Raw genomic sequence first — 15658 nt, 5'->3', positions numbered from 1 at the left:
GGGTTGAGGTCAGGGCTTTGTGCAGGACACTCAGGTTGCTCCACATCAAACTGGTCAAACATAGGGGGAATTCGTAAAAAGTTCCATAGCACTGAAGTTATCCCCCTTCTATGGCTATAACAGCCTCCACTCTTCTGTGAAATCTTCCCACAAGATTTTGGAGGGTGCCTGTGGGAATTTGTGTCCATTTGTGAGGTCAGATACTGATGTTGGATGGGAAGACTTTGCTTACGCTTGGCATTCCAGTCCATCCCAAAGGTGTTCAGTAGGGTTGAGGTCAGGGCTTTGTACAGAACACTCGAGTTCCTCCACACCAAACTGGTCATCCATGTCTTTATGGAGCTGGCTCCACTCTTCTGGATGGCTTCCTACAACATTTAATTCAGCTAAAAGAGCAATTGTGAGGTCAGGTACTGATGTTAGATGAGAAGATCTGACTCATACGTTGGGCCTCACATTGGGAACCAAAAAAAAGACCAACCTCAAAAGTGGAGTTACAATTCATCCCAGAGGTGTTTAGTAGGGTTGAGGTCAGGGTTCTGTACAGAACACTGGAATTTGTCCACACCATATTGGTCCTCCATGTCTTTATGGAGTTGGCTTTGTACACAGAGGACAGTCATGGTGGAACAGAAAACGGTCTTCACCAAATTGTTACCACAAGGTTGGAAGAGCACAATTGTCTACAATGTCTTTGTATGATGGAGGATTACCGGGACCCTTCAGTGCTTGAACTCAATAATCTGGAGTGGTGTCCACATAGTTTGGACCATATAGTGTATCGGTTTGGATTGGGATGACCCTTTCTTGAAGTTACCATTTCAACTAGAGTTTTTGTAGTCATGAGAATGCAAGGACAATACTGATGTTGGATGAGAAGACCAGGCTTACCATCAGTGTTCCAAATCATCCCAAAGGTATTCAGTAGGGTTGAGGTCAGGGCTCTGTACAGGACACTGGAGTTCCTCCACACCAAATTGGTCGTCCATGTCTTTATGGAGCTGGCTTTGTACACAAGAGGCAGTCATGGGGGAACAGAAAAGGGTCTTCACCAAACCAACCAGGTACTGATGTTGGATGAGAAGACCCGGCTGCAAGTGGCATTCCAATCCATCCCCAAGGTGTTTACCTTACTGAGTTAACCTCAATATCTCGAAACCCAACAGATACCCACTGGGCCGCATCCTACTCATGAACGAAGGTATGAAAGGAGAAATCTACTGGATGGCCAAACGTTTGTGGCTATATGGCCAAATGTTGGACATTTTAGATCCATAAGAACTATTACAGCACATTTTCTAGGGCTCAAGGCTCCCTCATTGCAGCTACAACATCCTTCACTCTTCTGGGAAGGCTTTCCACAAGGTTTTGGAGGGTGTTTGTGGGAATTTGTGCCAATTGAGAGATCAGGTACGGATGTTGGATGCTTTTCACAAAGACCTGGCTGCAAGTGGCATTCCAATCCATTCCCAAGGTGTTCAGTAGGGTTGAGGTCAGAGCTGGAGTTCCTCCACAACAGACAGGTCAGCGATGTCTTTAGGGAGCTGACTTTGTACACAGAGAACAGAAAAGGGTCCTCACCAATCCATTACCACAAGGATGGAAGAGCACAATTGTCTACAATGCCTTTGTATGATGGAGGATTACCAGGACCCTTCACTGGAGACACCTGACCTCCATCATTGGGAGGGGGGTTCACGTACGTTTGGCCATACAGGTAGGTGTGATGGTCAGGTTTTCATGAACATTTGGTATACAGTGTATATTTACAGACAAACAATTCAAATTCTGGACGTCTGTCTTGCAGGAAAAATCGTTCAGATGAATCTCACCTGCAGATACGCATAAAACAATAAAAGCCTGACAGGGGTTCAAACCATTCCTCAGTCCATCTAAAATATAACAAACGTTCAGCTTTAACTATTAACAAATAACATTTAACTTTCCAAACTTCATCCACAAAGGAGGAAAACGTCTTGGCTTCAGGCTCGGTTCGCATTTTCAGTGCGACTTTCATGCAACTTGAGGAGCCTAGGCACTCAAGTCACATCAAAGTAGCCCAGGAACCTTTTTTTAAAAAGTCGCTGCGACTTGAGCAGCATCGATTGGAACGTCCGCACCTGAAATAAATGCGTTTTCAACCTTCACGTGTCTCAAGTCGCATGCAGAGTGAACTGGGTCTCAGGATCATTTTAGAGCCGAACTCCGGGAAATGCACATGTAAGGGCCACAGGCAAAGAGCATGGCCGCAGCGTCATCACTGGGCAGGGACGCATTCGTGGGGACGGAGACGCAACGTGTGTCGGTGGGGATGGGGGCGGGGCGTCAGTACATATGGAAGCTGGACTGTCAAAAGGCCAATCTTTATGCTCTACGCATCCTAAAACGATGGCGCCCGGAGTTCAGCTTTAAAGCCTGTAGACCAATCACAGCCCCCCGTTCTTCTGAGGGCTTCCATGACGCCGCTGCGTTTACGAAGCTTGGTTCTTCATCCTGAACCGTATTTCCATTCTGATGAACATCTTAATGTTCTCGTCCTCGATGTGCTCCTCCAAGGTGCTCAGCGCTCTCTCGCCTCCATCTTTGTAGAGTTCCAGCAGCTCCTCCGCGTAGGCGATCCAGACGCAGTTATGGCAGCCGCTCATACAGCAGTGGGTGGGGGGAGGCGGGATCTGCGGCCCATAAGAACTCTGAGAGCCTCCGGGGGCCGGGCCTCCATTTTGTGGGAGATCTCCGCTCACGAGGCCGGGAGAGTCTGCGCTCCGCGTGGAACTGTCCTCGCCATTGGATTGGCTGGTGGAGATCGCCGTCCTGCCGCAGGAGACGGATACGGAATGAGAGATCCGTCTAAGAAGGGAGCTCAGGATCTGCAAGACAGCGCAGAGATTTACAGGACGATTTCATTTTCCACCGCGGGAAAAAAAACGATTTTTAAAGGATGTCTATATTTATTGTTGAGGCAAAAAAACTTTATACATAAAGAACATCCAACCCTGTGCACAATATAGACAAAGGCAAACAATAATACATTCAACACGAGCAAAGAGTAAAGGTGATCCCTGCACTATGTGCCCACCCCGGGCCCCTGCACTATGTACCCACCCCGGGCCCCTGCACTATGTACCCACCCCGGGCCCCTGCACTATGTACATGACCCACCCCGGGCCCCTGCACTATGTACATGACCCACCCCGGGCCCCTGCACTATGTGCCCACCCCGGGCCCCTGCACTATGTACATGACCCACCCCGGGCCCCTGCACTATGTACATGACCCACCCCGGGCCCCTGCACTATGTACATGACCCACCCCGGGCCCCCGCACTCTGTACATTACACACTCCTGACCCCCCCACTCTGTACATTACACACACCTGACCCCCCCCACTCTGTACATTACACACACCTGACCCCCCCCACTCTGTACATTACATACTCCTGACCCCCCCCACTCTGTACATTACATACTCCTGACCCCTGTACTCTGTACATTACACACACCTGACCCCCCCACTCTGTACATTACACACTCCTGACCCCCCCACTCTGTACATTACATACACCTGACCCCCACACTCTGTACATTACACACACCTGGCCCCCGCACTCTGTACATTACACACACCTGACCCCCCCACTCTGTACATTACACACTCCTGACCCCCCCACTCTGTACATTACACACACCTGACCCCCACACTCTGTACATTACACACACCTGGCCCCCGCACTCTGTACATTACACACTCCTGACCCCCCACTCTGTACATTACATACACCTGACCCCCGTACTCTGTACATTACACACACCTGACCCCCCCACTCTGTACATTACACACACCTGACCCCCTGCACTCTGTACATTACACACACCTGGCCCCCGCACTCTGTACATTACACACACCTGACCCCCCCACTCTGTACATTACACACACCTGACCCCCCCACTCTGTACATTACATACACCTGACCCCTGCACTCTGTACATTACACACACCTGGCCCCCCCACTCTGTATATTACACACTCCTGACCCCCGCACTCTGTACATTACACACACCTGACCCCCCCACTCTGTACATTACACACACCTGACCCCCCCACTCTGTATATTACACACACCTGACCCCCCCACTCTGTATATTACACACACCTGACCCCCCCACTCTGTACATTACACACACCTGACCCCCCACTCTGTACATTACACACACCTGACCCCCCCACTCTGTATATTACACACACCTGACCCCCCCACTCTGTATATTACACACACCTGACCCCCCCACTCTGTACATTACATACTCCTGACCCCTGTACTCTGTACATTACATACTCCTGACCCCCCCCCCCCACTCTGTACATTACACACACCTGACCCCCCCACTCTGTACATTACACACACCTGACCCCCGCACTCTGTACATTACACACACCTGACCCCCCCACTCTGTACATTACACACACCTGACCCCCGCACTCTGTACATTACACACACCTGACCCCCCCACTCTGTACATTACACACACCTGACCCCCCCACTCTGTACATTACACACTCCTGACCCCCCCCACTCTGTACATTACATGCTCCTGACCCCCCCCACTCTGTACATTACATACTCCTGACCCCGGCACTCAAGTTTTAAGCCCCTCCCACTACTAGCACAAGTTTACACCTTCCAGTCACTATAGCGCCCCTCCCCCCATCCATGGGATCGCTGATTTCCCAAACTTCCCAGGTAAGGAGTCCGGGGTACATCACCCGCCCAACCATGACGCTGCAGCACTTCCAGCCGACCATATAATATATATATATATATACAGCTCTGCACACAGCTGCCTCTGAGTCCCAACAGCATTACCATAGCAACAGCTCTGCTGCCCCAGAGGGCACCCCCTGCGTCCCCTCTTCTTCTTTGACATTGCCAGGCGGATATGACGTCACTCTGGGCTTCTCCCGGGGATTGCCAGTGGCAAAGATGGCGGCGGCTCACGTGTGACGTACGGTGGCGTGTCCGATAATCCCATAGGGCGGTTTCACGATGACGTGTAATGAAGGGGCCGGAAGTGTGTGGTGTAATCTCACGTGTTGTGTACGGAGCGCACCCGGGCTGCGATGGGGAAGAAGCCGGGAGATAAAGCGGCTGGATCGGCTGTCAGGGCCGGTGCGGGGCGTCCCCGCGGGTGGGTGTTATATATGGAAGACACGGGAGGGGGAATGAGGCTTCTCTTGGTGCGCTGTCCGGATTGCAGCACCCGGGGTTGTATCGGTGCATGGACGATACTGGGTGCATGGAGGGGGCAAGGGGACACGGTGCATGGAGAGTGCAGGGGTGACACTGGGTGAATGGAGGGTGCAAGCAGGACGCGGGGGGGTTACCAGGGTGCATGGAGATTGCAGGGGCCACACGGTGCAAGGGGGGGGACATGGTGCATGGAGGGTGCAGGGGCAACACAAGGTCCGGGGAGGGGGACACAGTGCATGGAGGGACCAGGGTGCATGGAGATTGCAGGGGCCACACAGGGTGCAGGGGGGGGGGAGACATGGTGCATGGAGGGTGCAGGGGCCACACAGGGTGCAGGGGGGGGGGGAGACATACAGGGTGCAGGGGGGGGGGGGAGACATGGTGCATGGAGGGTGCAGGGGCCACACAGGGTGCAGGGGGGGAGACATGGTGCAGGGGCCACACAGGGTGCAGGGGGGGGGGGAGACATGGTGCATGGAGGGTGCGGGGGCCACACAGGGTGCAGGGGGGGGGAGACATGGTGCATGGAGGGTGCGGGGACCACACAGGGTGCAGGGGGGGGGTAACATGGTGCATGGAGGGTGCGGGGACCACACAGGGTGCGGGGGGGGAGACATGGTGCATGGAGGGTGCGGGGACCACACAGGGTGCGGGGGGGGAGACATGGTGCATGGAGGGTGCGGGGGCCACACAGGGTGCAGGGGGGGGGGAGACATGGTGCATGGAGGGTGCAGGGGGGGGAGACATGGTGCATGGAGGGTGCGGGGACCACACAGGGTGCAGGGGGGGGAGACATGGTGCATGGAGGGTGCGGGGGCCACACAGGGTGCAGGGGGGGGGAGACATGGTGCATGGAGGGTGCAGGGGGGGGAGACATGGTGCATGGAGGGTGCAGGGGGGGGAGACATGGTGCATGGAGGGTGCAGGGGGGGGAGACATGGTGCATGGAGGGTGCGGGGGCCACACAGGGTGCAGGGGGGGGAGACATGGTGCATGGAGGGTGCGGGGGCCACACAGGGTGCAGTGGGGGGGAGACATGGTGCATGGAGGGTGCGGGGGCCACACAGGGTGCAGGGGGGGGGAGACATGGTGCATGGAGGGTGCGGGGGCCACACAGGGTGCAGGGGGGGGGAGACATGGTGCATGGAGGGTGCGGGGGCCACACAGGGTGCAGGGGGGGAGACATGGTGCATGGAGGGTGCGGGGGCAATGCAGGGGGCGGGGGACATGGTGCATGGAGGGTGCGGGGGCAACACAGGGTCCGGGGGGGGGGGACACAGTGCATGGAGGGTGCAGGGGCCACGCAAGATGCATGGAGGGTGCGGGAACAACACAGGATGCATGGAGGGTGCAGAGGCGACAGTTACATTTTAAAGGCCAATTCCAGACACAAATTCCAGTGACCACGGAGGGGATTTTCTGCCTCATTTCCTGTTGTCTGGGACAAGAATGGCAGAAGAATCTCCCCGACAGACAGACTGGTGTTAACCCTTTCCTCCCAGTGTGGGGATGGCGGGTCGGATGTCGGGATGAATGATTCTCTCCTGACCGGCATTCCCCTCCTGGAGTTCCCGGAACACGGTTGTCACGGATCTCTGTTTCTCTTCTTGTAGGAATATGAAGAAAAAGACAAATTCCACCCCGAAGGACCCGGACACCCAGGAAATCCCGTTCAAGCTGCGAGAAATCATGAAGAGTCGGATGGAAATGGACAAACCGAAGAAAAGGAGGCGGCCAGGTCTGCCGGACGAGTGGTGTCTGTGTCGTGTCCTGTGTGTATGTGTCATGTCTGTATGTGTCATGTCTGTGTCGTGTGTCCTGTGTGTGTCATGTCTGTGTTGTGATTGTGTTGTGTCCTATGTCATGTGTGTGACGTGTGTGTGTCATGTCTGTGTCGTCTGTCTGTGTGTGTGTGTGTGTGTGTGTGTATGTGTCATGTCTGTGTTGTGATTGTGTTGTGTTGTATGTCATGTGTGTGACGTGTGTGTGTCATGTCTGTGTCGTCTGTCTGTCTGTGTGTGTGTGTGTATGTGTCATGTCTGTGTCGTGTGTCCTGTGTGTCGTGACGTGTGTGTGTCATGTCTGTGTCGTGATTGTGTGAGGGAACGTTTTCTCGTTGGACGTGATTCTGATCTCCCGGATTTTACAAGAACAACTGACAGCCGTAATAAACCCAAAGCAGACATTTCTTACATTGCAGTTTTTAGATGTGACGGCTGCATTAGTTTTCTTTTTTGGGTTTTTCCTTTATTTTCACCAGGTGATCCGGCCAGTAGGTCTGTTTTGTCACAGAACAAGCTGTCCTGCAGATGTAGCAGTTAGGGGGTTGAGACAAACCATCTCCCACTGACAGGGGCGCTTACAATGATCAGCTTTTATTTATTGATGGAAAACCTTCATCCCGAAAGGAACAAAAACTGTAACGGATTATGAAGTGTGAGCCGGAGTTCGGCTTCAATGTGTTAGTGTATCTAAATCTGCTAGTCCATTTAACACTCCCCTCCCCCCCAAACGGACAACGCTGCTGCCGTGGCTCCTGTGCTCCTTTCTCCAGAGTGGATGCGCTGTAATACAGGAGTGTTACTGGCTAGATCACCAGGAGAAAACGGGGAAAAATTCCTAAAAAAGAAAACTAATGCAGCCGTCACATCTGATTGGTAAGCTGCAATGTACGACCTTTTTAGGTTCAGCAACACTTTAGGGGCTCATTCACACTAGGGGTTCAGGAGAGGTGACCCTAATTGCTCCCCCTTTGGAGGCAGCAGGCAGGGGGTGTACACAGGAATTCTATCCCGTCGCTGTTGGGGGGCGTAGTGCCTGCCGAGTGCAACCCATTCCGGTGACTGAGGCCGCTCTGCAAGCAGCTATTCGTCCTGTTTACCGTTATCATCGAACGTAAAAAAACCCCCAAATTTTGGGTTGTCCCCAGAAAAGTAATAGAAGGTAAATCTTCCAATGGGGACACTCGTTCTGGTGACCTGGTCGGTCCCCAAGGGATTCCGTTAATTTGAAGGGATTTTCCCGCACTTCCTGTTTTGCTACGGGACAGGAAATGAAGGGAAATCTCGCCAAGAGGACGCAGGTGGCAAAAAGAAATCTGAGCGGGGTTATAACCCCCCCCCCCCCCACTCTGTCCAAAATGGGGAAAAAAAAGTTCTACTTTAATGTTTTTCACCTTCATGCATTCTGTGCTGCACCCCGCCCCCAATTCTTACCTGAGCCCAATCTGATCCAGCCATGTGCAACGGCTCTGACCCCACCGTGTCTCTCCCTGCCATTGGCTGCCGCTGCTGTCAATCTAATGTTGTGACACGGGGGGCGGGGCTGAGCAAGCGACACCACAGCAGGCGGCTCGGCTTTTCATGGGGGCACCCACCGAAGAGGAGGGGCTAGGAGAAGCGGAGGATCAGGGCTGCTCTGTGCCACAGTGTTGCACAGAGCAGGTAAGTATACAAACGTTTGCTATTTAACCTCTTCATGCCGACCCCATGCAAATGTGCGGCCTCCTGCCCGCTCCCAGCACGCATGTCCGGTACTCGCGGAAAGGTCCCGATCATGTGACTGAGGTGACGGCGAACCACGGCGGTCACATGACTCTAGAACCCCGCCTCCCGGCTGCTGAAACCCTTAAAGGGCCGGGAGGCGCTGGTGCCAAGGGGTTAATTAAAAAACAAAACGAAGGTTTAACTGCTCGCTCTCCAGGGGATTCCTCCCCCCCCCCCCCCTCAGGATTGGTCGGCACCAAGGGGTTAAATTTGACCTACAGAGATGGAAGTCTGATTGGATGGTATTGGCTCCATAAGTTCATGATGTTTGTCGATCTGTAACCCCCAGACTGATGGAATCCCGCCCTGAGCCTCTGCTGATCAGAATGGGTGGATGTGGGGAAGATCTTCCTATTCCGGTCTGTAGAGGTGCAGCTGGCGTTTCGGTCACCTTGGGGGTTTCACCCCCCCCCCCTCCCCCCCCCGGTGTGGAAATCGGTTTCTTTCCGGCTGACCCTTTTCTCTCCTTTCAAGTGCAGACACGAGGGCGGCACAGTGAGGGGTTGCAGACGGACATTCCGGTGCCGAAGTTCAAGCGGGAGAGAAACGAATCGGTCGGCGCCTTCCTGAGCCGCATGAATCGGGAGACCCAACATGTCCTCTTCCTCACCAAGAACCAGCTGGAGCGCCGGCCTGAGATGGATCTGGATGAGAAGGGAGAGCTTCCCAAGAAGGAGGAGGAGGTGGAGGTGGAGGTCACCAAGAAGCAGAAGTCTGAGAAGAGGAAGAAGTACGTCAGCCAATAAGAACCCTGCTTTGTTGTCCTCTCCAACCTCCTGTTCAGTTTGAGGTGGTTGCCAGAAAGTGGAAAGAAAAGCCCTCATACTGCTTATGTTTTGGGAGGTTAACCCCTCCCCCTCCAGAGGATTCCCCTCCCCCTTCCTGTCCGGGCCATTTTTTGTGATAATTGTGCGGTTTTGCAACTCTGCACCCAAATGAAATTTGCGTCCTTTTTTCTCACAAATAGAGCGTTCTTTTGGTGGTATTTGATCTGTGCGTTTTTTTTTTTGTTTTTTTTTTTTTTTTTTAATTTTTACTTTTTGCGCTATAAACCATTTTGAGAAAAAAAAAAACAATATTTTTGACTTTTTGCTATAAAACATGTCCAGAAAAAATTTTTTAAAAATCAAATTTCGTCATAAATTTTGGCCAAAATATATTCTGCTCCGTGTTTTCGGCAGAAAAAAATCCCAATACATGTAAATTAATTGGTTTACGTGAAAGTTCTAGCGTTTACAAATGGCGGGATAGATACTGGAATTTTTTTTTTTTTTATTCAATTCTATTTTTACTGGTAATGGCGGCGATCAGCGACTTTTAGCGGGACTGCGGCGGGAATTCTGACACTGGGGGGGGACTGATTTGGTGTCACTGACATCCCCAGTGACACCAATTCAGTGATAGAAAAAAAAAGACAGACTGACATTGTACTAATGGCACTGGGCAGGAAGGGGTTAACATGAGGGGCGATCAAAGGGTTAACTGTGTGCTGTGTCCGTGTGCTACTCTGTAAGTGCAGTGCTTTGCATTGTTAATATTCAAAGCAAACACCCCCCCCCCCCCCATATATCCATATCTCCATGTTTTATTTTCCCGAGAAATCATTTTAAATAGCACCCCCGTAGCATTTCTGTTCGTGGCCATCTTGAGTAGGGGCAGTTGATTCATGTAGCATTTACTTTTACCACCTGAAATCCATCTGCCTTAGCTCAGGCATTGGCTGAGCTGGAACCCTCCCTCCACTCCTAAAGACTTTTTGGATGTATGACCTCATCAGCCTAGGCATGGAAACCAGGAAATAACTGAAGAGACAAAAAAAGTTTTAAATAAGTAAATATGATACTTTTCTATTTACTAATGTTGGCAGCAGAAGGATTACAAATAGTCTGTTGTTTGAGAGAGTGAAGTTCCACTTTAAGCATCTGATCTATACTTTGATGCACAATATATTAAAGTATTGTCCCCACCCCCCAAATCATGTGATTCGGGTGTTCCAATCCCCTCCATATCATGTGATTCGGGTGTTCCAATCCCCTCCATATCATGTGATTCGGGTGTTCCAATCCCCTCCCAATCATGTGATTCAGGTGTTCCAATCCCCTCCCAATCATGTGATTTAGGTGTTCCAATCCCCTCCATATCATGTGATTCAGGTGTTCCAATCCCCTCCATATCATGTGATTCAGGTGTTCCAATCCCCTCCATATCATGTGATTCAGGTGTTCCCATCCCCTCCATATCATGTGATTCAGGTGTTCCCATCCCCTCCATATCATGTGATTCAGGTGTTCCCATCCCCTCCATATCATGTGATTCAGGTGTTCCAATCCCCTCCATGGACACAGGTGTATACAATCAAGCCCCTAGACATGCAGACGGCTTCTACAAACATTGGTGAAAGAATGGGTCGCTCTCAGGAGCTCAGTGACTCCAAGCGTGGTCCCGTGATAGGTGGCCACCTGGGCAATAAGTCCATCCGTGACATTTCCTGGCTACTAAATATTCCACGCTCAACTGTTAGTGGGATTATAACAAAGTGGAAGCCACTGGGAACAACAGCCACTCAGCCACCAAGTGGTAGGCCACGTCACATGACAGGGCGGGGTCAGCGCATGCTGAAGCGCACAGTGCGCAGAAGTCACCAACTGTCTGCAGAGTCAATAGCTAAAGACCTCCAAACTTGGTGTGGCCTTCAGATGAGCCCAACAACAGTGCGTAGAGAGCTTCATGGAATGGGTTTCCATGGCCGAGCAGCTGCATCCAAGCCTTCCATCACCAAGTGCAATGCAAAGCATCGGATGCCGTGGTGTAAAGCACGCCGCCACTGGACTCTAGAGTAGTGGGGACGTGTTCTCTGGAGGGACCAATCACGCTTCTCTGTCTGGCAATCCGATGGACATGTCTGGGTTTGGCGGTGGCCAGGAGAACGGTACTTGCCTGACTGCATTGTGCCAAGTGTAAAGTTTGGTGGAGGGGGGATTATGGTGTGGGGTTGTTTTTCAGGGGTTGGGCTTGGCCCCCTAGTTCCAGTGAAGGGAACTCTTAAGGCAACATTTTGGACAATTTCATGCCCCCAACTGTGTGGGAGGAGTTTGGGGATGGCCCCTTCCTGTTCCAACATGACTGCACACCAGTGCACAAAGCAAGGTCCATAAAGACATGGAGGAGCCAGTTTGGGGTGGAGGAACTTGACTGTCCTGCACAGAGTCCTGACCTCAACCCCATAGAACACCTTTGGGATGAATTAGAATGGAGACTGCGAGCCAGGCCTCCTCCCCCGACATCAGTGCCCCTCCCCCGACATCAGTGCCCCTCCCCCGACATCAGTGCCTGACCTGACAAATGTGCTTCTGGAAGAATGGTCCAACCTTCCCATAGACACCCTCCTAAACCTTGTGGACGGCCTTCCCAGAAGAGTTGAAGCTGTTATAGCTGCAAAGGGCGGGGCCAACTCAATATTGAACCCTACGGACTAAGACTGGGGGGCCATTAAAGGTCATGTGTGTGGAAAGGGCGGGGCCAACTCAATATTGAACCCTACAGACTAAGACTGGGGGGCCATTAAAGTTCATGTGTGTGGAAAGGGCGGGGCCAACTCAATATTGGACCCTACGGACTAAGACTGGGGGACCGTGAAAGGTCATGTGCGTGGAAAGGGCGGGGCCAACTCAATATTGGACCCTACGGACTAAGACTGGGGGACCGTGAAAGGTCATGTGCGTGGAAAGGGCGGGGCCAACTCAATATTGAACCCTACGGACTAAGACTGGGGGGCCATTAGAAGTCGTGCGTGGGAAGGCCAGCGGCCCAATACTTGGGGTAATAGAGTGTATATACGGGGGGGGGGGGACAATACTTGGGGCAATATTGTATATCTGGTGACTGGCATACACAGGAACTCTATACATAGTCTGGAAAGGTCTTCCATTTGTTGCAATGCGTTCTCATCGAGTGTTGGTGACGGAAGACGAGATTCCGGGTGTAATGAATGTCATCTGCTTTGCAGGTTCGATCGGAAGTGTTTAGATAAATTCGTTCGGAGGCGAGAAGAGAAAAAAGAGGCTCGTCTGGAAAAGGAGATTTTCAAAGGTAAAGTGCGCAGATTTTTATAAATTCCCATTGCCGAAAGATCTGGCAGAGAAGTGAAGTTGAGATGCAGTAAAGTCCGCCTAGGACCCCTCATCTTACACAGACTTCCAGCGCACCTATTGGCTGGGCAGCACAAAAACAAATAGTTTCAGCATTTTGCATTAACAGAGGTGTTTATTGCAGGTACACGCTTGCCTCACTGCCACACCAGGACTTGTGTGAAGCGTGGGCCCTAACGGCATTCTGGGAGCTCCTATCCGGGGCCATATGAGTAGGTGTGCCTTGGAGGAAGCTCCATCTTCCACAACCTCTTCACTGCCACCAATGGAAGTGTTGTGACCGCGCTGAGAAGTACCAACACTCATAGCAGCAAAGGTTTCCCAGGCTCGCCTGTCTTTCCTGGGTGCCCTATGTAGGCCATACATGGGCCGATTTTCTGAATGAATTTTATTTAGAAAATCATAAATCTTGTGCGTTTTGTAATCCGATGGTGCCACCATTGAATTCGAACGACCAAGCCTTTAATTTCACCTCCGAAAAGAATTTTCGTGGCCGGGAATCTTCTTTCCAGGTCACAGCTCATTTCTTTTTCGATTTAGATTTTCCCATCATTTGATTAGAAATTAGTTTGTTTTCTCAAAAAATTTCCAACCTGCTCGATCGCACAAATTCAATGGTCGCAACAAAATCATCCAGTGCTGTGGTCCACTAATGGTGCAAAATTTGAACAAAAATTCTTGGTTTAGAATTTGCCCCATGTATGGCCTGCATTAGACCTGGCAGGTATCTGCATGGAGAGCGGTGGGAAATCGGCAAACACCTGGGGCAGGATGAACGCGGAAGTGCGCAGCTCTGAACACTTCCAGGTTTAGAGGAGGTAAACCTCCTGGATGCCTGGAACCTTCATGCCAGCTGTCTGGATGGAGAGCAAACATCTAGGGTAGGATGAACCCAGAAGCACCACAACTTTGAACTCTTCCAGATTCAGAGTTGTTAAACAACTTGGGTGCCTTTTGACTTTCATGGCTGGTGTTGGGATGGAGAGCGGTGGAAGATCAGTGAATGCCCAGGGTAGGCTGGACCCAGAAGTTTATAGCTCTGAGCACTTCCAGGATCAGAGCTGTGAAACCCCTTGAGTGCCTGAGACCTTTTTGGTAGATGTCTGGATGGAGAGCTGTAGGAGATCAGTGAATGCCTGGTGTAGGATCAACCGAGAAGCACGTGTCTCTGAGCACTTCCAGGTTCAGAGTTGGTAAACCACCTGGGTGCCTGGGACCTTCATGGTTGGTGTCAGGATGGAGAGCAGTGGGAGATCAGAAAACACCCAGAGTAGTGTGAACCAAGCAGCTCCCTTTGAGCATTTCCAGGTACAGAGTTGCGAAACTCCTTGAGTGCCTTGGACCTTCATGGCAGGTATCCGGATGGACAGCCTTGGAAGATCAGTGAATACCCATCATATGATGAACCAAGACGTTTACAGCTCTGAGTACTTCCAGGATAAGGGTTGTGAAGCCCCCTGAGACCTTCATGTCAGGAAGGAGAGCTGTGGGAGATCAGTGAATGCCCAGGATAAGATGGACCCAGAAGTTTAGAGCTCTGAGTACTTCCAGGATCAGGGTTGTGAAACCCCCTGAGTGCCTGAGACCTTCATGTCAGGAAGGAGAGCTGTGGGAGATCAGTGAATGCCTGGGGCAAGATGAACCCAGAAGCATGCGGCTCTGAGCACTTCCAGGTGCAGAGCTGTTCCTGCCTCCCTTGCTCATTCCATGTCATTGATTTAGTAAGTACTAAAGCCATCAGAACAGCCTGGCAGCCATGGAACTGCCATATTTTTATTTATTTATTTTTTTTTTTTTAAGAAGGCATAAAAAACCCTAACTGCCATTTTCTTTAGACGGAAATGGCTGCCTCAACTCTCTCACTCCTGTTTTCCTGAATCCTGTTGAGTGACTCTGTTGTTTCTTGAACAGATGAAGTTATGTTCGGTGAAGTCGCGCTGGAGCCCCCGTCACTCACAGTAAAGCCAAGAAAGGGTGCAGCTGGAACAAAGGTAAATGTGTGGGACGTATTCCACGAGGAATGACATCTTATTATACAGGATTTATGGCGCCAACAGTGTGCTCAGCGCTGTACAATATAATGGGAGACAATACAGCAACAATACAGATCAATACAAGAGGGATAGGAGGGCCTGATCCTGGGAGCTTACAATCTAAGAGGGAGGGGCTGTTCCTGGGAGTTTACAATCTAAGAAGGAGGGGCTGATCCTGGGAGCTTACAATCTAAGAGGGAGGGGCTGATCCTGGGAGTTTACAATCTAAGAGGGAGGGGCCTGATCCTGGGAGCTTACAAACTAAGAGGGAGGGGCTGATCCTGGGAGTTTACAATCTAAGAGGGAGGGGCTGATCCTGGGAGTTTACAATCTAAGAGGGAGGGGCTGATCCTGGGAGCTTACAATCTAAGAGGGAGGGGCTGATCCTGGGAGTTTACAATCTAAGAGGGAGGGGCTGATCCTGGGAGCTTACAATCTAAGAGGGAGGGGCTGATCCTGGGAGCTTACAATCGAAGAGGGAGGGGCCTGATCCTGGGAGCTGACAATCTAAGAGGGAGGGGCTGATCCTGGGAGCTTACAATCTAAGAGGGAGGGGCTGATCCTGGGAGTTTACAATCTAAGAGGGAGGGGCTGATCCTGGGAGTTTACAACCTAAGAGGGAGGGGCTGATCCTGGGAGCTGACTATCTAAGAGGGAGGGGCTGATCCTGGGAGCTTACAATCTAA

General features: G+C 51.6%; 1 protein-coding gene across 1 annotated transcript; it reads left to right on the top strand.

The window, feature by feature from the left end:
- Positions 1-5046: 5046 nt before the first annotated feature.
- Positions 5047-14930, top strand: LOC149427527 (coiled-coil domain-containing protein 137-like; the record flags this gene model as incomplete). The annotated part of the gene is made up of 5 exons (XM_089667933.1): positions 5047-5184; positions 6860-6984; positions 9266-9521; positions 12798-12880; positions 14851-14930. Coding segments are annotated over exons 1-5 (612 nt in total), but the record flags the coding sequence as incomplete, so codon positions are not given.
- Between the last annotated feature and the right edge of the window lie 728 nt (positions 14931-15658).

This window comes from Staurois parvus, unplaced genomic scaffold (assembly GCF_062004578.1).
Source record: "Staurois parvus isolate SC_StPar_1 unplaced genomic scaffold, SC_StPar_1.0 ptg003679l, whole genome shotgun sequence".
Lineage (NCBI taxonomy): Eukaryota > Metazoa > Chordata > Amphibia > Anura > Ranidae > Staurois > Staurois parvus.
This window is presented reverse-complemented; position numbering and strand designations above follow the sequence as displayed.